The 25,831-nt window shown below is 48.0% G+C and overlaps 1 protein-coding gene across 50 annotated transcripts in view; it reads right to left on the minus strand.

The window, feature by feature from the left end:
- Positions 1-25,831, minus strand: part of MADD (MAP kinase activating death domain) — a 38,983-nt gene that overhangs the window by 1,152 nt on the left and 12,000 nt on the right. The window contains exons 13-35 of one of the 50 annotated variants that reach the window (XR_009564851.1): positions 25,500-25,753; positions 25,109-25,248; positions 24,184-24,285; positions 22,458-22,517; positions 21,997-22,099; positions 21,468-21,654; positions 21,220-21,370; positions 20,698-20,904; positions 18,889-18,942; positions 17,807-17,907; positions 17,141-17,224; positions 16,647-16,805; positions 14,056-14,164; positions 13,719-13,781; positions 13,363-13,483; positions 13,154-13,259; positions 11,955-12,065; positions 10,198-10,305; positions 4,969-5,133; positions 4,652-4,724; positions 4,408-4,514; positions 2,043-2,125; positions 272-318 (exon numbers count right to left, since the gene is read on the minus strand). Coding sequence is in view for 49 of the 50 variants with exons in the window: in XM_070046115.1 (XP_069902216.1) it covers positions 1,995-2,219; positions 4,408-4,514; positions 4,652-4,724; positions 4,969-5,133; positions 10,198-10,305; positions 11,955-12,065; positions 13,154-13,259; positions 13,363-13,483; positions 13,719-13,781; positions 14,056-14,164; positions 16,647-16,805; positions 17,144-17,224; positions 17,807-17,907; positions 18,889-18,942; positions 20,698-20,904; positions 21,220-21,370; positions 21,468-21,654; positions 21,997-22,099; positions 22,458-22,517; positions 24,184-24,285; positions 25,109-25,248; positions 25,500-25,753 (2,787 nt within the window). In the remaining variant the exon portion in view is untranslated. Of the gene's footprint in view, positions 1-271; positions 2,220-4,407; positions 4,515-4,651; positions 4,725-4,968; positions 5,134-10,197; positions 10,306-11,954; positions 12,066-13,153; positions 13,260-13,362; positions 13,484-13,718; positions 13,782-14,055; positions 14,165-16,646; positions 16,806-17,140; positions 17,225-17,806; positions 17,908-18,888; positions 18,943-20,697; positions 20,905-21,219; positions 21,371-21,467; positions 21,655-21,996; positions 22,100-22,457; positions 22,518-24,183; positions 24,286-25,108; positions 25,249-25,499; positions 25,754-25,831 lie in introns of those variants that run through there. The other 49 variants (XM_060303210.1, XM_060303204.1, XM_060303203.1 and 46 more) reach the window with 49 other exon arrangements.

The raw sequence follows: 25,831 nt of genomic DNA on the forward strand, positions 1-25,831 counted from the left end.
TGGGAAACTCCTGCCCTAACTCTGGGCTCAGGCCTCCAGACTAAAGAGCCCCAAGCGAGGCCCCAGAGCTGGCCCATGGGAGGGGGTCAGCATGTGTGCCTCTCCCAGGCTGAAGACCTGCTTCAGCTCCAGCTGCATCTCTGGCATCTAGACTAAATTCTCTTCTCAACCATTCGTAACTGCCCCTCGCCCTGTGCTCTCAGAAGCCCACCCCACGCCTGCTGGCACGCCCCCGGGAGCCCTTCGCAGACTGGCCTGTCGGCACACTCACCATTGGTGTCTTGTACTTGTGGCTCACCACTTCTTTAATTTCAGGAACTAAAACCGGACGGGCAAGAGACAAAACAGAAGGTTCAAAACTAAGAGCAATAGCGCCACACTCCCCCAGGCGGCAGCGCCCGGCACCAGGGTCCCCTTCCCCTGTGGGCCTCACTCAGCCCCGGCCGGGTGAGAGGACACTGGTCCCGACTCCTCAGCCTGACATCTGAGGTCTGCAGTGGCTCCTGGCTCCATGGCCACGACTCTACCGACTTTGAGAGCCCCAGCACAGGAGCAGGCTAGTCTCTCACCAGCCTGGTCGCTGCTACCATCCAGGGCCCGAGGACCACAGCTGACATTCCCAGGTTTTGGCTGGGAGGGAAGCACTGCCTCTAGCCTGTGCCTCACCTTGCTGAGACACCCGAGAACTCACCCCTGTCGCCAGCCCCATGCTCTGGTCAAGTTAAACACGTTCCCTGTACTCCCAGCCCCTGCACTGAGGGTCCTGAGGCTGGATGAAGAAATGGCACGATACTAAACCCACCAGACTCGGAAGTTTCCTTCCCTGATGGCAGGAGAGGCCCAGGCCTGCCTGTGTGAGGGAGAGCGTCAGAGGGCTCTGGAGCAGACACACCGAGCAGAAGAGACAGGTGAGTACAGCACCCGGGGAGGGAGGTGACAGGGAGCGTCAGGCAAAATACACACGTGTCCACAGCCCGGAATGCGAGCCTAAGAGTCACCCCGGCCCCAGCCATGCAGGGGTTCTGCTTGGCCAGAGGAAGGAGTAAGGTCCCCCAGCCTCAGCCATCATCATGGCCCCTGGAGACGGGGAGCAGGGGCATGGCATCCCCTGGGGGCCAGAAAAGGTAGGGTGAGAGTTGGCCACACCTTCTTCTGACCCTGGGAGGTAGAATTCAGGGGGCCCCAGGGTTAACAGGGAATAAACTCATCAAAGGTAGAGCAATGAGCCCAGGTCCTTCTCCTGAGTTGGAAGACTCCCCCAAACGTCTCTCTGGCAGGAGAGAGAAAGGAGCACACGGGAGAAAACTCGGAACCAATGAGCCAGCGCGAGGGTGGACGAGGTTGGGAAGGAAGAGGGTGGGGAGAGAAGGGAGGAGACAAGTTGGTGATGCGAGCAGCTGGCTTGGGCGAAGGGAGCCTGCCCACCCACCGCAGGGCCCAAGGCAGGGGCCTGGGGAGAGGCAGCACGGCGAGGTCACTTTACCTGCTGGAGAACGAAGGTTTTCATAGCAGCGATGAGGGGCACGAAAGAATGAAGCACAAACACAGCAGGAACTCAAAGCCCCGGGGTGAGAACCCAGACACCACTCAGTCAGCGCTTGGCTGGGGGGGGAGCCTAGCTCCCGGCTTCCAGCTACCACTGCCCTCTGCCTCTGAGGCCACTAGGCTCGCCTGCCCCCTAGAGTGAGCCTGCCTGCACCGCTGCACGCCCTCCTGCAGCCCAGAGGCTCGATGGACCCTGGCGTGGCCCCAGGGTGGCTGGACAGAGCACTGGGCTGCTAGAGGGACCGAGGCAGGCGACATGAACACAGCAGAGCTAGGGAATGGCTCGTCTGCTCTGCCCCACCAGCTGGCCAAACAAGGGAAGGTGGCGCTGCTTCGAGGAGCCTCTTCACTACCAGCGCTCATCTCTAAGCCCGGCGTCTAAGCCACTGCTCCTCGGGCCACTCTCAGGCAGCCACCGACCGACTAGCTTTCCCTTCTCCTCCCTTCTCTCAGGTCAGGACTCCCTCTTCCTCCCTATCACTCCTGCTTCTCCTGACCTCTCTGCAGAGGCTCTTCTTCTCTGTCTCTAGTCCCTCCTCTGGAGCTCCGAGGTTTGAGTTACTGCCATGTGAGTCCAGACCTAAGAGCAAAATAGTGTAATTACCAAATTCCTCCAGGACAAAGACGCCTCGAACTGTATTGCACTTTTTAATGTGATTCAGCTCTATGAAAACCTGCAAGAGAGGGAGGGAGGGAGGGAGGGAAGGGGTAAGGCCCAGAGGCTCCCCCACTGCCCTGCAAAGCCCACTCTCCCAGCTATAGCCCCACCCACACAGAAAACCTATTTCCCACAGGGAGGATGGAAGAATACACACACACACAACTCAAAAGCGCTAAGAAGCGAAGACGGCAGAAAGGGCATGTACCTTCCGCTCCTGGCCGGAGGAGAAAGCATGGGAGAGAAAGGAAGGTGTTAGTTTTAACCGTCAAAGCCAACGCAAAGGCCCCTCTGCTGGCCTGGGCTGCCTGCCCACACCCTCTGCCCAGGGCAGTGCTTGTAGGACACTGTGCCCCAGGGGCCCCCCCTCAGCCCATCAGCTCTCTACCCTTCCATGCATCCTCCTCCGGCGCAGAGGGCTGGCACGGGCGCAAAGCTCCCCTCAGACTGTCCTTGGGAGGGAGGTGTTGGCATCTTCCTTGAAACAGGATTCAGGCTCTCCCAAGAGTATGTGGTGATTGGTAGTACTAACAGCAACCACTTGTGAGCACCTGCTAGGAGTTCTACAAATACTACTTGTTTGTCCTTACGTCTACGTGGCGCAGGATATAGTATCACCCTCGTTTTACAGATGAGGACACTGTGGATCAGGAGGTTTATTTGCCCATGGATGACGAAGCTGGGCTCCAAATCCAAGTACGTCCTGACTCCAGAGACCATGCTTTTCCCATCTGTTACCCCACACTGCAGAACTCCACCGGGGGTCCAATGCTTCCTCAACTCCAGCTGACTGTTATGTGGTAGAAGACAGACCCCAAGGCCATTATCTCATCATCAGTCAGGGTTTGACTTTCTCTCTCTCTTCAGGATCTCTCTTCTGGGGCAAAGCCTTAAACTACAGACCAGCTTGTACATACTTTGTAACGGTTAGACGGTAGGTCAGTCCAAAGGGGGTGTACCAAGCGGGAAGAGGGCATCTGGGTGTCATTTAATGAGATCTCTTCTTCAGAAGGTGAGGCATCAGGGGAGGCCACAGCCCTAAAGTGCAGTCAGAAGCCTGGTCCCCGAGAAGTGCTGGCACCTTCATGGTCTAGAAAAGTCCTTAAGTCAACCCCTCTTTGGGTGGACCCTAAGGTCTTATTAAGTATACTATTTAATGTATCACTAATCGTAAATATACTACTGCAAGTATACTGCCAGGAAGCCTGGGCAGCTGTCTCCCATCACACCAAGTTGCCCAGCTGGATTCCTGAAAGAAGGAGAACTAAAATGGCAAGTGGTAGGAGGAAGCCCCAGAGTCCAGATGTTCACCGCCCCTGAGTGTCTGCTGCCTGGCCAGGGGCCGTGGTCGCGTCTGGCTCAGGGCCTCAAGGAGACGAACCAGGACATCAGGGGAGGGGGAGGGAAGGCACTTGTGTGAAGACTCAGGACAGGGAGCGGACCTGGGATGACGCGCTGGCCTCAGAAAGGGATTAGCTTAAGGAATGTCCACTGAGAGAAAAAGTAATGCTGTGTTAGAACCAAGAGAAACAACAGTCAGCTCCTACGGTGGGGTCACAATGAGGGCAAGATGGGTCCTGAAGGGCTCCCCAGTCAAAAGAAGGGGAGTGGGGCCTGTGGAGCTGGGGACAGAGTGGGGACGTTCAGAGGAAGGAAGAGAATAGGAAGAAGAATCGGCAGGAAAAAAAAGGCAAATAAACACACACACTCCAGATGGGACAGACACAAGCCAGCCACACACACACACACACACACACACACACACACACACACACACACGTGCCGCGCTTCACGCGCACCAGAAACACGCGAGGGGATCAGCCGGTATAGACTCTCAAAGCAAAACCACCAAGCAAAAGCACACCCTGGGATAAGGGAAGGCGGACACTGTGCAAAGAAGGGCCAGGTGAGACGCTCCCACTCACACTGTGCTGAGTCTAATGGGCAGGGGCAGCCGGGCCACCATGGCTCCCTCTCTCTCCCCTCCTCCCCGGCACAGGCTCCCTGCCGCACCTTCCGGGTGGTTGCCAGTGTCACTGCGCCCTCCCCTCCGATTGTTCTCTCCGATCCAGCTGCTCCAATTCTCTCACTAGCCCCGGAGGCCTCTCTCACGCTCACTGGGGAAGCACTGGGGACCTGGACACTGATCCTACTGCAGATGGAACACCGGGGCTGGGAAGCCTCATGCTGCCACTTGCACCTACCTGGTTGTGCATGAACTTGAGATTGATCCCTTCTAGGGTGACCTGCAGCAAGCCACCCTCGCCAGTCTTCATGTCCTGCACAGGGAACTCGCCACCCAGCTCCGGCCCTGTGGCGAGGGAGGAGGTCGTCAGCTAACTGGAAGGTGGGGAGTCCCGCCGCCTGACCTCCTCATCAGGCCTCCACCGCTCAGGACGGATGAAAACCAACAGAAGGCACGCGCCCAGGGAGCCGTCCTCCGCTCACCAGGTTTGATGCTCTGCTGTCGGGCGGCAGCACGCTCCATGCTGTCCTTCACGCAGTAGTACAGCTCCCGACACTGCGGCACAGTGGGGAGAGCTGTCCTGTCGTACAAGCTCTCCAGGCTCCCCACCCTCTACTCTAGAATGGCTGCTGGAGGCCTGGGCCGATGCCAGGACCTCAGAGACAGCTTTACGTGTTCCGCGCCACAGCCAGAGGCCAAAGTGGGGCTCCAGCGTGGATTCTGAACGTTAACTTCCCTGCAGGAGCTCCGCACTTTCCCTCAACGCCCAACCCCCAACGCACACCGAGTTCACGGGTACCTTCTTAGTATAGAATTTGTTGAGCTGGGTCTCAGAGCCGTTTCTACGCCACAAGCATAGCACCTTGGTCTTGGGACAGTAGGTCATGTTGATGAGTTTCTCATACCACCAGCGCTCGTACACTGTCCCGATGTTACTACGCAGCACCACGCAGTCGTCACACACCTGCAGAGGCACACGGGGCAGTCGGTGGCCCTGGTCTCTTCCCACCCCAGGCCACACTGCACGCTGCTCCCCACGGGGAAAGATGGGACAACTGGTCCTAGGAGCATCCCCAAGGTCAGGTTTTCTGTCTTATGCTCAGTCTCTCTTACGTGGAGACACAAACACTGAACTGCTGGACACACTGTCCACTAGTAGGTTTACCGACAGAGGAGGAGCCGTTGAAAGGAACTTGTGGGCAAGGAAGGAGGCTCACTTCACTTCAGTCAGTGTTCATTACTTCTTGCGTGTTCTGGACTTAAGTACGCAGAGGATATCTTATGCCTCCACCTTACAACCTTAGGAATCATCGCTATGGACAAGCACAAAGGCAGGGGATTAGGGCAGACTTAACCAAGGAGAAAAAAAATGGAACCAACACATTTTCTAATCCTGGCTCGGCTCTAGTTCTGCCTAAATCTTTTCAAAAGTTAATTACACAAGTGACACACGGACATTGCTTATTGCAAAAAAAAAAAAATTATACTACACAGGATGATATAAACTAAAAGGCAAAGTTCTCCACGTCCTCTTCTTGCTCAACATTCTCCCTCAGGTGGACATACCTGTTCGTATGCCTTCAGTTATGGTGGAGACATTATAGCACGATGGGTAAGAGCACAGGTCTAAGATCAGACTACCTGGATTTAGATTTAAGGCTGTCTCCTTACTTAGCTGTGTCACCTTAAGCAAGTTAATCTCTGTCTATATTTCCTCGTGTGTAAGATGGGGATAGTAATAACTTCATGGAGTTACTGTGAAGATTAAATAAGTTAATGTGCATAAAATTCTTAGAATCGGACTTCCCTGGTGGTGCAGTGGTTAAGAATCCACCTGCCAATGCAAGGGACATGGGTTCGAACCCTGGTCCGAGAAGATCCCACATGCCGTGGAGCAACTAAGCCCGTGCACCACAACTACTGAGCCTGAGCTCTAGAGCCCGCAAACCACAACTACTGAACCCCCATGCCACAAGTACTGAAGCCCGTGCACCTACAGCCCCGTGCTCCACAAGAGAAGCCACTGCAATGAGAAGCACGCACACTGCAACGAAGAGTAGCCCCCGCTCGCCGCAACTAGAGAAAGCACGCACGCAGCAACGAAGACCCAATGCCAACCAAAAAATAAATAAATTAGTTAATTAAACAAATGTTTAAAAGAATTCTTAGAATAAAGCCTGGCACATAGAATGTACCCTGGAGTTAGCTGCTATAACAACAATACAACTATGATATAAGAAATATAACAATAATTATTATGACCACATTGATGATTCTCACATCTTTCTCCACATGAGACCTGTCTTCCTGAGTCCTGACCTCTCTCTATCTGGATGTTTCACTGGCAGCACTTCAAACTCATCATGTCCAAATCTGAACTCCACATCTCCTCCTGGGCAGCTCCTCCTTCTAAGTTCCCTATTTCAGTAAATGGCATCACCGTCTCCCCCCGCTGCCCAGGCCAGAAATGAAGGAGTGATGCAAGACTCCTTCCATCAAGTCCCACCATTCTACCCCAAATACCCCTGGAACACACTTCCCCTCCCCGACTCCAGCCATCAAGTCCTACTCTTCTTCAAGTCTAAGCTCAAAGGTCACTTCTGAAGGTCGCCCACGACTCCCAGACCCTCTGCTATGTATTCCCATAACACCTGCTCCCTGACCATCTCGCAATGCTCATTATATTTTATGACACTGGGTGTTTAATTATCTGACTTCCCCAATGGCTTGTCAACCCTGTTAGGACAACAGAAACTATGTCTCCCTTATTCACTGATATAACCCCAAACCCAGCAAACGAGTGCCTGGCTATGATATGCGCCCCATAAAAATTAGGTGCATGAATGAGGAATATACAAAATTACCAGTTTTAATCTACCATCTAAGACTTTACTGGGGCTCAAAAGCTTTAGGAAGAAGAGGGCCAACGTAGCTGAGTAGGAATTAGAAACTTGGATTCTAGCCCCAGTTGAACTCTGTGGTTCTCTCCATGTGGAAAATGGAGAATACCACTCCACTTTCCATAACCCTCTAAGAACACGATGGAAAGGAGAGGGACAGGTGTTTAGAAGAACATATGATTTCTAGGCTAGAGAGACGATGGTAACAATGTGTCATACCTGCCTATGCTGCTGGTAGAGGTGTAAACTGGCATAGTCTTTGGGAAGGCAATTTGGCAAAATCTATCAAAACCGTAAATGTATATAAGCTTGACCCAGAAATTTCACACTAAGAACCTATCGTATAGAAATTCTCAAGGGAGTGTGCAAGGATTTATGTTCAAGGATAGTCAGTGAAGCGTTGTTTAAAAAAAAGTGGGAGGGACCAGTTAAATAATGACACTTCCATATAACACCTCATGGTTAAGCATCCATTAAAAACAATAGAGACAGATTTCTATAATATGTAGACATATTATAGGTATGCCTGTGATACATTAAGTGAAAAAAGCCAAATTATTAACAATATTTGTAGTTTGATATCACTTTTATAAACACTGAAACAAAATTCCATATAAGCTATATTTATACAAATATGCACTTTTTTAAATCTGAAAGGATTCATGCCAAATTCTTTAACGGTGGTTACCTCTGAGACATGGCACGGGAAGGAAGTAAAGGAAAATTTTTACTTTTTACTTTATTTTTACTTCTATATGGTTTGAAACTTTTATGGCATATACTCTATTACTTTTGTAATTAAAATAAAAGGCAATAAAGATGATTTTTTTAAGTCTTTGCAAATTGCTATCCAATTACTCATGCAACCAGTAGGCTGTGCTGAGAACAGCTAAATCTGATAGCATCACGGTAGCCAGGCACTGATGGAATGAGCAAGGTACCCTTGCTTTGCAGTACAAGGGGGAGCATCTATGAGATGATGGACCCACCCCATGCTCCAGGGCCCTTGTATGAGGCTCCCTGTAACAGTGGTGAGAGAGAATCCTATACTTCAAGGAATCCTCTGGAGAAATTTACTGTGGTGCAGATGCCCTAAGTAGCCCTCAGTTCTGATAGGCACCTAGCCAAAGTCTAACGCTTCAAGGTGACATGAAAATGACTCCCTTCTCAGCTACATCATCATGTATGTTTCTGCCTCAGGGCAGAAATCCCACCCTACGTTTGACAAACTACCACTTCAAAAAGCTGTGAATGTGAAAATCAAATTCAACTAAGCCAAAAGGCAGCAGAATATTAGCTAATTTCACTACTTTATAGAGGAGCAGTACTTGGTCCCTAAAATTACTTAGAAAGAGATCCATTTGAGAATTAAAAACACAGAAATGAAGAAAACATGGCCAATTTCCTTTACAATACTGGATTAAGAAAGGGTTTTTCTAACTATGACTCAAAATCCAGAAGCCACAAAAGAAATGACTGATTAATTTAACTACACGATTAATTTTAATTAATTTAAAAAATCCTGCATGGTGAAAAATACCATAAGCTAGGGACTTTCCTTGTGGTCCAGTGGTTAAGACTCTGTGCTCCCAATGCAGGGGGCCCGGGTTTGATCCCTGATCAGGGAACTAGATCCCACATGTTGTAACTAAGATCCCGCATGCCTCAGCGAAGATCCCACATGCCTCAACAAAGACCGGGAGCAGCCAAATAAATAAATAAATATTTAAAAAAAATACCATAAGCTAAATCAGAAAACTAATGAGGAAGTTTGCAGTGGATAGGTCAGGTTGCCCACATGTGAACCCGTTGATCACTAGGACAGAGCCAACCATATGAGGCGACAGGAAGTATACAGCACCACCTCTTCTTGCCAAAATCCTGAATCTGAAACTGACCAAATCTCTAGATTGAATTACTAGCTTGTACAAATACAAGTGATAGAGAAACATGTTAAACAACACTAAGGAGATGCAATCAGCAAAAAATCTAAAATGTAATAGGGCGCATTTCTTCAACAAAATAAATGGCAACGTGGGAGAGAAACTATTATATGTTAAGAGATACTTTAGAGTCATATCAACCATAATTATAAAGGCATTTTCCCTTTGACCCAGCAATTCCACTTGTGGAAATTCCTGGATAAACCTGTACATGTGGGAAATGAAGCAGGCACAGCATCACCCGGAGTCGCGCTACTGGCAACAGCAAGAATTTGGAAGAAAATCAAGGGTACGTAAATGCTGACTGGGTATATAAACTATGGTACAGTCACACGGCGGAGCACTATACAGCTGTAAAAAGAAGGAGAAAGCTCTTTTTGTAGTGATACAGAAGATCTCCAGGCTAAGTTTAATGAAAAAAAAAAAGGTACAGATCAGTAGATATGATGTGCTACCTTTAGGTAAAAGAGTAGAAAAATAAGAACTTAAGCTCATATTTTATTGTGTCTGCATAGAAAACCACTGGAAGATACAAAGTGGTTATAAATAAAAGTGGTTACCTCCAAGAGGAAGGGGTGAGGTGGATGGGAAACTGAGTGGAAGGGGATAAGAATGAGAGCAAGACTTGCCAGTGTATACCATTCTATGTTGTTCTGACTTATGGACAATGTGACTATGTCATCTATGCAATCTATATATAAAAGAAATGATAGGGATGGACTTCCCTGGTAGCACAGTGGTTAAGAATCCACCTGCCAATGCAGGAGACACGGGTTTGAGCCCTGGTCTGGGAAGATCCCACATGCCGCGGAGCAACTAAGCCCGTGAGCCATAACTACTGAGCCTGCGCTCTAGAGCCCGCGAGCCACAACAAGAGAAGCCACGGCAATGAGAAGCCTGCACACAGCAACAAAGAATAGACCCCACTCACTGCAACTAGAGAAAGCCCGCGCGCAGCAACGAAGACCCAACACAGCCAAAAATAAATTAAAATTAAAAAATAAAAGAAAAGATAGGGAATCATCTATTATATTAATTTATTTGCATAAGAGCCTAACAATTTAATGATAAATGGATCATGAAGATGAATGAGATAAGTGGGGAAAAATATTCTGGCATCAGTTCTAGGAGTTCCCTGTGACTCTCAAATATTGCTTTGGGCCCCTAGCATGAACCAGCACCTACCTCCATGAAAAAGATATCTCCATTTGTGTCTGTCCCCGCATGTACCACAAATGTCTGCTTCTTCATGTGCCGGCTGCCACTGGACCGGATAGAGAGATCTCGTCCATTCTGAGGAAAGAGAGATCCTTTAGGGACAGCCAAACATCCCTCTCCCACGGCCCTCTGGGCCAAGAATCCCTCATTCAGCAATTCAATTCTTATCAGCTTCCTTAGAGCGGCGCCATCTGCTGGCCACTGGCCGCCATGGATGTGTTCTCAAACTTCCTGGTCTCAGGACTCCTATCCATTTTAACTTTATTGATGACGCCCCAAGAACTTATGTCTTTGTAAGTTTTACTTATAGGTATTTACCACACTAGAAATTAAAACTGAAAAAATTTAAATGTTTATTAATTCATTTTAAAGGAATTAATAATTCATTAATAAATCCATTACATGATAACATAAATAACATATACTTTTTAAATCATCGTATCTTCCAGAACAACAAAAAAAATGTGGTGAGTGGCACTATTTTACATTTTTTGCAAATCTCTTTAATGTTTGGCTTAATGAAAAATAGCTGTATTCTCATATCTGCTTCTACATTCAATCTGCTGTGACAAGTTGCTTTGGTTGAGGTATATTAAAGAAAATCTGACCTCACAGATACGTATCTGGAAAAGGGAGGAGTATTTTACTAGGCTTTCCAGATAAATATGCACATTCTTCTTTGATGCTATACCAGAACCTCAAGAAGTTTCTTAAAGTTAGTAGCAGTGTGTAATCTGAAAACACATCAATGAACACTTTGTCCTTTGTTACATTAAAATCCATTTGTCTGCGTTACACTTGGAGTGGATCTTTTATCCACAGTTGAATTTGTAACATCACACATCAGTCATCTGGAAAATACTGGTTCGCCCAGTTATGCAGCTCTTCCAAATGTTGATGCATTTCATTACACAATATCAAAAAATCACATTCATCATCAATCTCACTGGAAAAGTCTTTAAATATTGGGAAGCTTCATGCACAAGAAGTTTGCCAAATACCCAACTCCAAATAACAGTAATGTTAGTCATTCTTTCAAGTAAAAATGATGTCCCATGACTGGCTGCAAAGCTGTCAGTTCACCTTGGCATTCAAATCGTCACAAATTCCCTTTCCTCGAAACAATCATATTTTCCTTTGCGGCAATATGCTTTATGTGTGTTTCTCATTTTGTCACATAGAATACCAAGAAGATGCATAATCACTGATCAGATTGAATAAAACTGATGATTTTAACTGCATCATCAAGGACATTCACAAGTGAAACTGGCTTTTTGTTTTGTTTTTAACTGAGAGTGTGTGGAGGTGGGGACACCAGTACGGTTTGGTGCCACCATCTTCACCGTGTTCAGGCACTAGTGGTTTTACCCACCATTGCATTTGCACCCTTAGTGCAAATGTCAACCCAGTAAAAAAGGCAAACAACATTTTAGTATTATCATGAAAACAGTATTCACCTTGTGGATCCACAGGGGTCCACAGACCACACAAACGTTGAAATGGCTGCACTGGGATGGTTTTAGTGCAGAGAATCCTATCACAGAACAGAAGGGCAAAAGCCTCATCTACAGTCAAAGCCCTATTTTCAGAACTAGGGATTTTGAAAACATACGAGCCAAGAAATGACCTACGCGGAAGCCTCTGCCTTAGGCCATGAGGCCCACGCCTGCGAGGCTGACTAGCGCAATGCAAGGGAGCCTAAAGGACGGCCCAGGTGTGCTCACCAGGTTTGCCAGCTGGTCAAGCACTTCGTTGATTTGCTGGCTGTACACAAGCCCAATATGCGACTTTCCCATCAGGCGCCTCACCTTCTTCCGGATATCATTCTTATTTACCTGAAAAGCCAAAACAGGATCTTAATATCTTTCCTCCTGAGAAAAGTAGAATTCTAAAAGACCACATCACTGAGGATAAAACATTCAACTGTGTGTTCTGCCAACAGTCTGAGGAGAAAAACCCTGGTTCTGTCTCCAGGTGGCTTCTGCAGAAAAGTGGCTCTTAGAGAAGTTCTGGTTTAAGTGGACGGGGACTCACGGGGACACATCCTCCCTAACCCCCCAACCAATACCATAACATTCACCTCTAAAAACCCCTGGGGCTCCTCAGAGTGTGATTCTTAGATAGTAAGACTTAAGAGTAGCAATGTTCTTCACTCAGTTGTCACCAAGACACCATCTTAGGGTTAAAGATCACCACCCTTTCCCAACCAGAGTTTAACTGGTACCCCTGGAGTTCAAGAGACCCTTAAACAGAAAAGGAAACAAACCAAGAGTGCCTGCAGGGTATTCTCTGCATTTGATCAACTAATCCCTTCACATTTAGAGAGGCTGGGAGAACAGGAGGAGGAGAAACCCAGGAGCTCATTCTCAAAACAACTCTCTTCTACCCACCAAGTCCCTTTCAGAACAGGACTCTTCTATTTGGTAACACAGTTCTCCCACAGCTGTAAAAACCAAGTATAACCAAGTCAAACTAGAACCTACCATTGCTTTTTCAATGAGTAGCTCTTTTTACATCTATGGCAAAGTCTATATGATAAAGGACTAATGCTGAAAAGTAAATTCTGGGCATTCTTTCTCAAGTTTCAGAGCCTACTATGTAAAAAAAAATTTTTTTCCACTGTATTCTGTAGGGAGTTCTACAGGCATCCTAAAACTATTCAGCAAAGGAAGCCCATTTAGAATTCAGAACAAGTGGCATGCAATCATCAATCACCTTTACAACATTCCTTAGCACAACAGCCTGGCAGCTTCAGATAAATGGATCATGTGTGAGCTGCAGAGAGGCCTCAGACTTTCAATGAAGAAGAGAGCCCCAGCAGGATGCTCTGACTGCTTCCCAACTGCCCCAAGATTTAGGCAACAGGAACAAGCCTTGCCCTCCACTATCAGCAGTAGCTGGGCGTAAGCAAAATAGACATTACCTTCATCAGCAGCATGTAGGAGATGAGGTTGTGCAAGAGCGTGGCCAGCAAACGATCTTCATCATCCTCTAGGCGCTTCCGGTCATGTTCTCCTAGGGACAGGTACCTGAGCAGGAGACCAGGACAAGTCAGCCCCCAGGTGGGAGAACACAGAATTAACTGGGAAGAGGCTGAATTTGCATTTTCCCAAGGGTTTCTAAGCCTCATACCTGTCTATCATTTCCTGGGGACCCTGGTCCATACCCATCCCTTCTCTCTCCAACATCACAGCATCTAAGAATGCATCTTCCCAGAACTGCATTTGGTCCCATAAAGTAGAACGCTCTTTGCCTGTGTGGAAGAGAGTTTTTTTAGGGGCTTATATAACATATAAAGAATATGGCTGCCGAACTAAAACAGAGTAAATTCCAGAAAAAAGGAAGTCATTACAAATTCCAGGGCAAAGGAAACACGAGGCTCTTCACCCCAGATCTAACATTCCTGCCACCAGCCCCAGCTGCCTCCAAGTGAGGCCCAATCCCTCCCGAGGAGGAGGGATGAACAGCACACAAAGAAAGGTGGTTACTTATAGAAAAGGTCTCCATAGCGGCATCCTCTAACTGGTCCCACATCGATCCTTTGTCCCTTCCTGCCGATTTGTGAGCAGGAAGGACCATGGTAGCAAGAAAGTAAAAGAAGACAGAAAGACAGAGGCTGTTGGTTAATACCAAACTTCAGTCTCTTCTAGTTTTCACCCACTGTTTTTTCCCCAGTAAGTCGCTTGCTTCAGATATAAAAATGTCCTCTAACGTCAGCACTGAGACCAGCAAAAAGCCAAGCAGCTACTTGTTCAGTGCCACCCTCTTCCCGGGCTGAGTCCAGCTTCCTTCCAGTGCAAGTGGCCTTCGCAGTCTATTTCTCACCTAGGAGTCCCTCGTAGAGATAGACTCGCTGGCTTACATCTTCAGAAAAGCGAACTGGGCTGCCCACCAGCTTCTCCTTTACACTTGGCTTCAAGCTGTGGGCTTTACCCTAGAGAGAAGAGGCAACAGGTCAGCTGCCAGAGGGAACAATGAATAGGGGCAAAGGAAACCAAGCAGCTCATTAAGAGGCTCACACACACTAGGCACCATCATTAGTCACATATATTCCAGTAGCCCTGCCTTTGCTACTCTGCTTGCCTCCATCAGAAGTCAATCTGATAATCCTGCTTTCTGTTACTGCCTCCCAAAACATGCAAGCAAGTTTTCATTTCTACTTACCTTTACCCTTTAGTCTCTGTAAGACTCTTTCCTCTTCAAAAAAAAAAAAAAAAATTAGGTAAATTCTCTGTAGCAGCGTGATGCCGTGAAAAGAACACTGGGTTTGAAGTCTAGACTGAGCAATGTTCAGATCCCTGACTCTTACTAGCTGTGTGATCTTAGGTACAACGCTTAGCTTCTCTGAGAGTCATTTTCCTCACCTGTAAAAGGTTATAATACCTACCCAAAAGGACTATTCTCATTTAATATGAGAAAATACATATACATCACTTAATAGTGCCTGGCACATGGTTGGTATTTGATAAATGTTAAGTCTTCTCTTCCACCATCTCTTAGAAATATCTTCCCACATAGAAATACCACTAACTTCATCTACCACTTCTGCAATATTAGACTTTCTATTAATTCAAAAAAGATCTTCGGCTGGGTGAGAGGTAGTTTTCATGCCTGCTTCACAACACATGCAACAGCATAAGCAGAGAAGCCACTGAACAAAGGTTATCATTAGGCAATACCTAATTAGTGTGTCCAAATGCCAGCTTCCTGGTTCACAGCACAAGACTTTGTTCAATGAACCATATTAACCTAAGATAATTAATTTCTTACCAAAATAGCCCTTTTTGAGCCAAGAAATTTAGGTAACTGCTCTCAGCGACACAACTGCACAAAGAGCCTTGCCCAGAAGTACAGGAAAAGTAAGAATTTGGCCCAGGAAGGTGCCAGGAAAGGTAGCACACAGCTGAATGGCTTCTTGCGAGACTGCTACTCCATAACATCTATCTCAACCTCCAAAATGGAAGCACACTAGGAGGATTTAAAATACTCTTGGGGCTTCCCTGGTGGCGCAGTGGTTGAGAATCCGCCTGCCAATGCAGGCAACACGGGTTCAATCCCTGGTCTGGGAGGATCCCACATGCCGTGGAGCAACTAAACCCATGCGCCACAACTATGGAGCCTGCATTCTAGAGCCCATGAGCCACAACTACTGAGCCTGTGTGCCACAACTACTGAAGCCCACGTGCCTAGAGCCCGTGCTCTGCAACAAGAGAAGCCACCACAATGAGAAGCCCGTACACCGCAACAAGAGTAGCTCCTGCTCACCGCAACTAGAGGAAGCCCGCGCATAGCAATGAAGACCCGACTCAGCCAAAAATAAATAAATAAAATCAATAAATGTATTAAAATAATAATAAAATACTCTTAATTAAAAGGGTCTGTTTAGACTCAGGGAGAGTTAAGGTCCATTAGCTTGAATGGCTCTGCTGACTCTCAATCCTATCCCCTACCTCCACCTTGGGATGTCACTTGCTCTATTAGAAACATGTATACAGAAGGCCCTGGCGGTGGGAATGATCACCAGTGTTAAATAATTTATTTCATTTCAATTTCGTCTTCCATTCTCCCCACAGACCAAAGAGAAGAACCTATGAGTTCGTGTAGAGAATATCCATTCTCAACTCTGCCTAACCAAGTGGTGAGTGTATCAGAACTCTTAAAGCTGCCTCAAGAGGCCTGTATACACTGAAGGGCAGTGGGTCTAAAGGCAAGGACTAAAAAGAATTCATTTAATTCCAACTGATCACTGGCTTATTGTATAACCTAGGGCAAGATCTTTTCTTCCTAACGCTTTGTTTCCCTCACCTGGCAGAAGAGATTAGTTGTAGCAATATACTGAATTGCAAACTTCTTGAAAATGGGAATCATGCCTTATCATGCTTGTTTCTTTAGTACAGAATCTGGCATTTAGTAAATCACTTAATAGATGTTTATTAATGAAGGAAAGCTTCAAACATACTACATGAAATGAAGGAATATACTAAAATGAAATGCTATTTTAAGGTGCTATATAAATAAAGCAGTGACCAGAATAAAACTAGACTAGTCCATAAAAATAGGTAGACTGGTACAAAATGAGAACTGCAACTGCCCTGACATTGCCATAAAGGCATCACTTTGCTTATTTTAAACACGGGGGTTACTACCACATAGGAGTCGAAGCCCTTATCTGACTGGGCAGGAAGCCTAACTCATCAATGATTCAGGAGAAGGTTCTAAAAGCCCCAGATCACGGAGTCAAATGACTCTGAAAAAAGCTAACTTAAGAGACATTTTCTTTAAAGTCAAATATATGAAGGTTATCCATTCCTTCCTTCCTCTTTTCCTTCTAATTGCCTCCTAACTTTTCATCCTTTTCTAACCCATCCCCATCCCACTGAAAAAAATGGTCTTCTTTTGTTAGTAAACAAACTTACAAAGATGGCACTGGTGGCAGAGTTGGTTTCAATTTCACTATCAGACAACGTGCCTCTAGAGCCTGCCAAGTGGGTGCTGCCCTCACCGCCTGGTCCATCACCTGCATTGCTGCTCAGGTCACTGTCCGCTCCAAGGGTCTCTCCAGAGCTATTACTCACCTGGAAAGGAAAAAAAGGTGGTAAGGGATATTCCCCAGGATGTGTCCCAGAAATGCCAAGCTGCTAGAGCTCTCTGCTACCATAAAAAAAGTATCCAACTGCAAAGGTGTGTCAGACAGCCTCTGGAAGTACCTTCTTTACAAGATGAGGAGAAGCCCTGGGTGAAATCTCGGGGTCTGATCCCACAAAGAAAGACCTGTGACAGGTAGACATCTCCACCAAGAGACCCAACCTGACCTGAGACTAAGGACAGCCCCCAAAGCAGAGAGCAGCCCCCTTCTCCAAAGGGGGACCCACACCCCACCCACCAAGATGCCAGCGTGGTGTTCCCCTACCACGGTGCTAACTTCGGAGTCCTGACTCGAGCTTCGGATCATAACGGCTGGACTCACACCAAGGACAGAATCTGGATCAGTCCTCTGAAACAAGACACACGGATTCAGACACATTCGGGAGGTGTCCAATCTAGTCTCAGTTTCCCTAAGAAATACTGTATCTTCTTCCTTCTCTCCATCCCCACCCTTCTATTGTCATCCCTAGATAGGTCATGAAAAATGAACATTTTTCCTGAATATAAAATATATATGACTTACAGAGCGAGAAAAATAATGAATGTTAAAGAAGTACATGCTCACTACAGAAAATACACGAAAGAATAAGGAAATAAAAATAAGCCATAAACTTACCACCTACGTTAATCTCTGTTAAGTCTTTAGCATATTTCCTTTGTCTTTTCTATGTATGTTTTAAAAATAAAATTTGAATCACACTGTATATAGCTTTGTAAACACTTTCCCATGTCACCAAATTTTTGAAAATACAGTCATTAGCGGATACTAATATTCTATTACATGGATATATTACACTTATTTCATCATTCCCCTATGACTGGATATTCATGTTGTTTCAATGCTGTGATTTTGTTCAGTTTTGATCTTAAAGAAGTATTCTGAGATAGCAAATTTTTAATGCTCGCAATCCTCAACAAGGCTGTCACAAACCTGGGGACCAGACGTCAGGCTCACACCACTGTCTGCGCTGACTTGGGACTTCTTCTCCTCTGTCTCACCAAGGTCAAAGGTGGGTTTGATTACTTCAGGCCCTGAGTAGGGGAAGACTTGTGTTACTCAGTACAAGAGGCTAGGGGCAGGCTGGCGAAGGGAGTGGGACAGCAGCACAGCCTGGCCCCAGACCAGTTCAGCATGTCCCAGTCACCTTTCCAGGGACTGCCACCCACTCAGGCCGCACTGGACGAAGTCCCCAGATGCCTTAAGAACCAAGTAGGAAAAATTAAACCTGGTCTCAAAGGGTTCTGCAGCCATTTTCTCAACCTGAGAAAATTCTGACCAAATCATCTTAAAGCAGAAAAGCTCCACAAACAAACATCGGAACCACATTCCACCGCACTCAGAATCAGAGAGCTTCACTCGTGCCTAAGACCCTTTAAGGGTCCCCAGGTCACTCTGCTTCCCAAACAAATATGTCTAAAGGGGCTAGAAAAGGAAGAGCCCAGTGAGATTAAAAAACACCAGCTGTTTCAGCGGACGCTGCCTACCCCCACCCTGCAGCTTCTGTGTTTGACATTAGAAAACCACCCCCGTATTTCCCGCCCGCCCACAATGGTATGGCAGAAGGACAGAATGACAGAAGGCAAGAAAGCGTGCCTAGGCAAGCCACCAGAGAGAGCTGGGAAGCTACAGACTCAACACGGAGGGACAGCAACCATCCCTGCCAACTGTGCCCACAGGCCTTCTCATGGGGTGAGGGAGACATCAGCCAATGAGGGGCACTGAAATAGGCAAACGTTCTCCCCACCAACTCGGAAGCAATAGAGAACCAAGCTCTGAGGGATTTTACACAGGAGATGCCCTGATTACTGCCTGATTACTACAAGGGGAGGGGCAAGAAGCAGCCTACAAGCATATACCTGTGAGTCACATACCACCTACCTGCTTTCATTCCAAATACCCGCCCCCAAGAGCAAATTTGGGGTGGGGCTGACAAACGGAGCCTGCCCCAACTGGGCCTGGGGAGTTGGCAGGTATGGGAGACTTGGGAACAGGAGGGGGCATTTGTTCCTTACTCTGTGTTTCCAAAGCTTTTTGCTTTTTCACTTCCTGGTGCTTGTTCCACAATTCTACCCCAGATGCAATGTGAGCAGGAGAGAAAGACAGAGAGAGTCAGAGGCTGGTCAGACAGACGAAATGGAAACCCACCCACCCAAGATGATTCGGTCTCAGGCACAGGATTACAAATCAAGAGATAAAAAGAGATCTTCATTGCGGGGGAGGGGGGTTAAAAAAAAATCAAGAGATCTAACGCCTTCCCCCCAGGTCAAGAACTAAATTCCTATCCTAACCTCCATGTGGCAGTAAAAATCTCACAGAATGTTAGAGCTGGCAGAGCCTTTAATCAAGCTCCTTCATTCTGGCAGGAGGAAACTGATCCCAAAGAGGCTGGAGCACCTGATCAAGATCAGGTAGCTCAGGACCAGTTTAAACTTCCACCACAGCACGCCCTCTGCCAAGTGAGCTAGGCAACAGCAAATTTTAAAGATTCCAGATAAGACAGATGATTACCTCAAGCAGCCAAAGGGTTTCAGAAGCATGAGCACAAACCTGTTTGATTCACTGGATTGGAGAGAGGCCACTCAAGGTAGGCAGTTAGCATCCCTTCTTGTTGCTACCAAAACCCCCCAACTTACCCTCAGCATCAGTGCCTGCCCTACCAAGAGACCCATCTTAGCCAGTCATCGGGAAAAAGGCTTCTGGTAGAGGTGACAGAGAACACTAAATGGTCAAGAAGAGCATCTTAGCAGGGGTTAAGAAGAGAGAGTACCGATCATAGCAATTCTCTTCCTGCAAGAACTTTAGAGTCTACTTAGTGCAATCTCCTTGTTTTCCAGATGAGGTGATAGAGACCCTGAAAGGGGAAATGATTTGCCCAAAGTCACTTTCCTAGTTGGGGGCAGATACAGGACTAAAACTCCAGACCTCCAGACTGGCAGGTCAGTACATTTTCTAGAACATCACGACAGGTAGGAGAAAAGCATGGTTGACTGCCTCTAGGACAATATTTTGCTGGTTAGAGAAACACAGCTCTCCTAAGAAGGAAACTGGTTCCTCATTACCATTTATGGGAGCAAAAGGCAACTGCTAATGGATGTGGCAAAGAGGCACCGGCTAGAAGCACATTGCCCAGGGACCTAGAACCCGAAAAAGCAAGACACAATCTAGATGACTCAAGGTCAGGCAGGGAGTGAGTCAAACAGAGGTGACACCCAGAGAGCTCACCAAGGCTCTGCCTTAGTGGGAACAGAGAAACACCAAACGTAAGCAAGGTCTAATCAAGTCCAGTAAGGACATGTTTAAAGAAAAGCTGACTCAGAACTCTGCACCTCCAAGTCCAGAACCCAGGGAAATGGGGTTGCCGGACATGCCCCAAAGGAGCAAATTTGAGGGCAGCATAATGGTTGGATGGGGGAAAACTGGCTTTAGAGACCCAGACAGTCACAATTTTATAGCCCAAAGATGCATCTATGAACTTCCTTATAGCTTCCAGGAGCTCATGTGGCCTCTCCATTACGTGAAGAAATCCAGATGCAAATAAAAGAGAGGGACGGGGAGTACAGCTCAGACTCCTGCACTAAGCCTCGCTCGGCCCTCTAAGCAAAACTGCCATTCTTCCTCTAAGATGTAGGTGAGGGTGGCTGTAAATGAAGCATAAGGGATAGAGAAGTATAAAGAAATGCCATTAGAAAGGGACACAAACCTATTTTCCTGTCTACAGAGCAAAGCATGGGGAAGAGAAAGGCGGGATTCTGGATGAACTGAAAGGAGGGAGGGACATTAAGAAGCCAGAACTCCTCTGCCACACCCAACACAATACACACCGATAGATGCTACAAAGTTCTCCTCCTTTAGACTTCTGGTGTCCAGTTCCTTGGGACTCTTTCCTGAGGCACTTGGTGCCCGAGGTCCCAGCTGGGGGACTCTCAGCTGTGCCATGGCCTTTGGGTCCCCCCGCCAAGCCAGGCCAGGATCCTTGCCAATTGGTGTATTTACGCTCTCTGTTGGACTTCTCTTCCGCTTGTCTGGTTCTGAGGAAAAGATCAAATATAGGAAGAGGTCAAAAGGGACAGTGAGTGAGAGTCAAGGTGTGGGAATGAGGTGGGAGAAGCAAGGATAGAGGAGGATGTGGAAGGGAAGAAGTGCAAGGAAAGAAAAGCTGACATCGTTCTTTTCCGTGACAGAAAAACACCCACTACATACATACACGCACTAGAAAATAAAATCCCAAAGCCTAACAGGAAGCAGCTTGACACTGCGAAACTCATCAAGGGGCCGAGTTCATTCTTTCAGAGAAGAGTGGGAGAGCCGTGGACAGCATGCTGCCTTGCTGGTCCGATCCCTACCTTTACTATAGTAGTGGGTCTGGGCGATCTCCAGAAGCGCAAAGATGCTGGCCATGCCACCCAGACCTGCGTGGGCGTAGGACTGCTCCAGACTGAGGACCGTGCACTTGAGCAGGTCTAACATGCCCTTGTACACCTTCCGACCGATCTCCTGCAACAATAACCCAGGGGCAAGAGTTGGGACAACTGCCTCTGGCGCCCATGTCCCTCTTCCCAGTTGATTCCAACTCCCAACCCCCAGCACTGACCACATCTGGGATGATGTCCTGCTGGGCCTCGTCCTCTGACTGCACCGTGCGGCTCAGCTTGCTCAGGACAAAGACTCTAAGCTGCTCGCTCTCCAGCAGCCGTCGCACCTTCTTCGTGTTGAGCCAGCCAACTCCCTGGCCATCCAGCACGCTGTGCACCACCTCCTTCAGGAACTGCTGGTTCTCACTGGAGGGTCCACATACCACTTCTGTGGTCACTGGCTCCTTTGCAGAGCATCTCCCCCTTTCACCAGGTTAGATGTTTGCCTCCAAGGGCAAAACACAAAGCCACGTCTCCAAACATCCAAGTCCACTGCAAACCCTACCTCTCCAGGCGGCCTGGTTTGCCCGAGCGCCCACCACTGCTGGTACACTCTGCTCAGCACCATGAGCTATTCCTGCCGCATGGGGATTGCGTCAGGAGGGGAAGGGATTTCATTTACCCACTGAGAGCTTCCCTCCCTAGTGTTTGGTACAAGGATCACTACCTCTATCTGAGAACTTTTACAACAGCTCTGCCATTTATTACCTAGAATTGCTGGATCGACCCTGAGGTGACGGAGGCTCTCTTTTCACTGTTGGGCTGTGTTTAATGACCGATGACTTCTGGTCCACTAAGGCCCTCCTGTTTCCTACAGCCAGGAAGGTAGAATGAGAGATATCACAACTGTAGTCAGGTAGCTGGTGTCAGCACAGCCCTGGGTAGCCGTGTTCCACACCCACTCCCTGGCAGGGCTGGCTGAGGGCAGCACTGGGGCATCACACATAGGTAGAAAGCAGCCATGGCAATGTGGAGGAAGTGGGCATGGAGACTCAGGCCACTCCACATGCACCAGCAGCGCACCCCGTGGGCAGGCGTGGGCATCCCGGGGCACGGGGCAAGTCAGGTCACTCGAGTGATGCCGCTTGCTCCATGAGGAGGATGGCCCTCAGGCAGGCACAGGAGATGCTAGGAAAAAAGATCATGCATAGCTCACGGGCAAGACCCACCTTCACCACTCCCGGGGCCGGCTTCAGTAACAATCTCCATTAGAGTATTTAGCCCAAATACTGGGACACAAAATACACAATTAGTAGGTGCACCATGATACCACAACCCCTGTACCCCTCAGCGGAGCTGTAAGTCAGATAATCTGAGCATCCTCCCAAAGCTTAGTGCACATAACCTTAGTTCTTAGGCACCTCAGAGCTGGAAGCCAAGTGGCCACGAGACGACTGAGGCTCGAGGAAAGACCATCCTTAAGGCTATGGCCTCTCAAAGCCAGAGGCAGGGTAATAACACAAGGAGCCTTTAGGTCCTAAACAGGCACATGCGTGAAAGGGGACCATGGGTTTTCATGAAACATCTAGCACAGGGGTCCGGGGGGCTGCAGGTATGCAGAGGGAAGAGACCCAACTTGTAGATGCTGTCATGGGAAGGGGGGTGGGGGTGAGGATGGGAGCTGGATGGGAGTGATGAGTGCAGCAAATGAAGTGAAGCAACAGCATGCAATGAAAGCGTTTCAATCGCTCTCCCCTTTAACTATATCAAATGAAAGCCAGTGACGCTAACACCTTTCCATCCCTCACCTACTGAGCCTGTGTAGACTCACTCTACAGGGCTGGTTAGCTCCCTACACCTCTAGCTATGATGTCCTTTTGCCCATCTAGCCTACGTTCCCATCCCCACCAAAGAACATTCTTTAGATTCCTGACACTTTTAACACTGGGAAGAGAGGTCAGTTAAAAAATACATGAAGCTGCTTCTCATTGTGCTTCCTTCTGTGATTAAATATTTTAGCACAAAATCCAGAATAAATAAACAGAAGTCAGAGTAAATTCAGAAGAGCCCTTCAGGGCTTCCCTGGTGGCGCAGTGGTTAAGAATCTGCCTGCCAATGCAGGGGACAGGGGTTCGAGGCCTGGTCCGGGAAGATCCTACATGCCACGGAACAACTAAGCCCGTGAGCCACAACTACTGAGCCTGCGCTCTAGAGCCCGTGAGCCACAACTACTGAAGCCCGCGTGCCTAGAGTCCGTGCTCTGCAACAAGAGAAGCCACCGCAGTGAGAAGCCCACCCGCCGCAACAAAGAGTAGCCCCTGCTCTCCACAACTAGAAAAAGCCACGCACAGCAACGAAGACCCAACGCAGCCAGAAATAAATAACCAAAATAAATAAATTTATAAAAAGGAAGAACCCTTCAAACTGTCAGAGATCACAAAACGAAAATCAAATAAGGTCTTAATTGCCCCTAGAAGCCAACCAATGCTATCAGGCCCATTCATAGGGCCTAAGTTGACATGAAGCCAAAGTAAGAGGCTTCTTGACTCTATAAAACTGCCAGGCTCTTCACAACCATTCCCTGGGGGGCCAGCTCTTTAGGACGGAGTTTGTCCTAAGTTCACGCGGTAGGAACCTGGCAGATGACTGGTGGCAGCTGATGAGCCCTGTGTTAATTACGTGCCTCTGACAAAGGTTCCCCCCAGAAGCAGCAGTAATCCCCCAGTTGCCATTATCCTATATGATATAACAGGGCCTTCTCTTTAGCTACAAAAGACAGTTTTCCATCTGAAAACCAGCGAGAACTCATGATGTGCAGTGAAAGCCATGGGAAGCGATATGAGAGGCAATGGCCGGACCAAAGGATTCTTCATACATGGGGCTCCTGACAAGCACCCACAGGCCTGAAACATTTCCCAGAGGATCTTGGTTGGGCAAAAGGAGGGCTGGAGTTACCTTTCAGACTGGGGAAGGGCGTGGTTTTCTCTCGCGCTCCTTTGGTAGGCAGTGTGAGATTTGAAAGACTGAAGCTCGTACTGTGGTTCCGATACAGACTGCCTGTCAAGGGGAGCGAGTGAGAGCACTGAGTCAGAGGGATAAAGAATCAGAGCATTATGCTCCAATGACCGTATCATCCTCTTCGCCCTCCTCCTTTTCAAATGCAATCCCAGAACCTCTGACCTCGCTGAGAAAGGATCACGCCGGGGCAAACAAAGGGGGCCACTGCCAGGACTGCTCCTAACCCAGTAACAACTTTCTCTGACGGCTTCCCACGATAACATCCAAGTCTCTCCTCTACTGCTGACCCAGCATGAACGCCGGCAGTTAACGCGCTTCCGGGCTGATGTGGGTGCTGTCCCTCCTGGGCTTCTAAACTCACCATCACAATTATCCCCCATGTCGGCTTTCTCCGGTCCCTAGTCTGTCTTTAGTCTTTAACTGACACCACCCCTCATTTCTGGTAATTTTCTCTACGCACAAGTCAATGTCACATAGATTTCAAGGCGCGTTGATGAAAAAGTCCTTTCCCAGGCAAAGAAGATATTAGATATATACCCAAGTCAAATCTGACCAGAGTATTTCCACAAAATATATGTACAAGTGTATGATTTTTAATATAATGATTATTTTTCAGTTAACAGCTAGCTGTCTTACCTGAAACAGACTAAAACCTCCAGGTATAAAGATAACGACTAATCTGTCCCTGTTCTTCGTTGACCTCCCCTGAAAATACCTTATTCAGTATCACCCAAACGACCTTATCCGGAGCTCGATAATGCCAACCCAGCCCTATATCTGAAGCTCTAAGCCATACCTGCCGTGGTCAGGCCCTGCTGGAGCGAAGATGGGACAGAAGCGTGAGAGAGCTGAAGGCACTTACTGGCAAAAGACATGATGCCCCCGAAGCCCTCAGTGCTGTTGTTGGAGACGGTGGAGGTGGGCGAGCTTGCTCGAGAGTCTGACTCTGCATCTGAGTCACTTGCCAGTTTCAAGCTGTTGGGCCGCAGCAGCTTTTGAGCCCTTGAATGCACAGTGGCGCCTATAAGCCCCAGGCAGGGGTACCTCATCTTGGGCGTGTGGGCCTGATGCTACACTGCGGTCACCTCTCCCTCCCCACAGTTTCTAAATGCCTAGATCAAAGCACGACCCTCTGGGGACGCGGGACCATGAGAGCCTTCAGACTGCTCAGACTTTCTGGTTAACCCTCGCCCAGGGTCCACTGTAGTGAGGTCCTTCAGTCACCCATCTAGAAGGCAACCCCAGGCTCTCACCGACTGCCACTGACATGTTGGCTGAATCGGGGAGTGTAACCTTCCCCCTGCTCAGCATCATCTTCCTCAGGGGGAAAGCCATACTGGGGCTCGAAGTATGGATTATCATAGGTTCGCCGGCGCACTGACCCCTCTCCAGTTTCTGTCTGACGCCTGTCCACGTTCGCTTTGCCAATGCTGGGAGGCACGCTGGGGAGGGACCTGGAGACGCCTACCGCTGCCTTATCATCCATCTCCGTTGAGTCGGCAGGTTCCTAGGGGACATATTAAATAGAAAGGAGTCACCTGGTGCCCTGTGATGCCTTCTTATGTTCTCAGTTCAACCCAGGCCT

Source organism: Globicephala melas, chromosome 8, assembly GCF_963455315.2.
Source record: "Globicephala melas chromosome 8, mGloMel1.2, whole genome shotgun sequence".
Taxonomy (NCBI): domain Eukaryota; kingdom Metazoa; phylum Chordata; class Mammalia; order Artiodactyla; family Delphinidae; genus Globicephala; species Globicephala melas.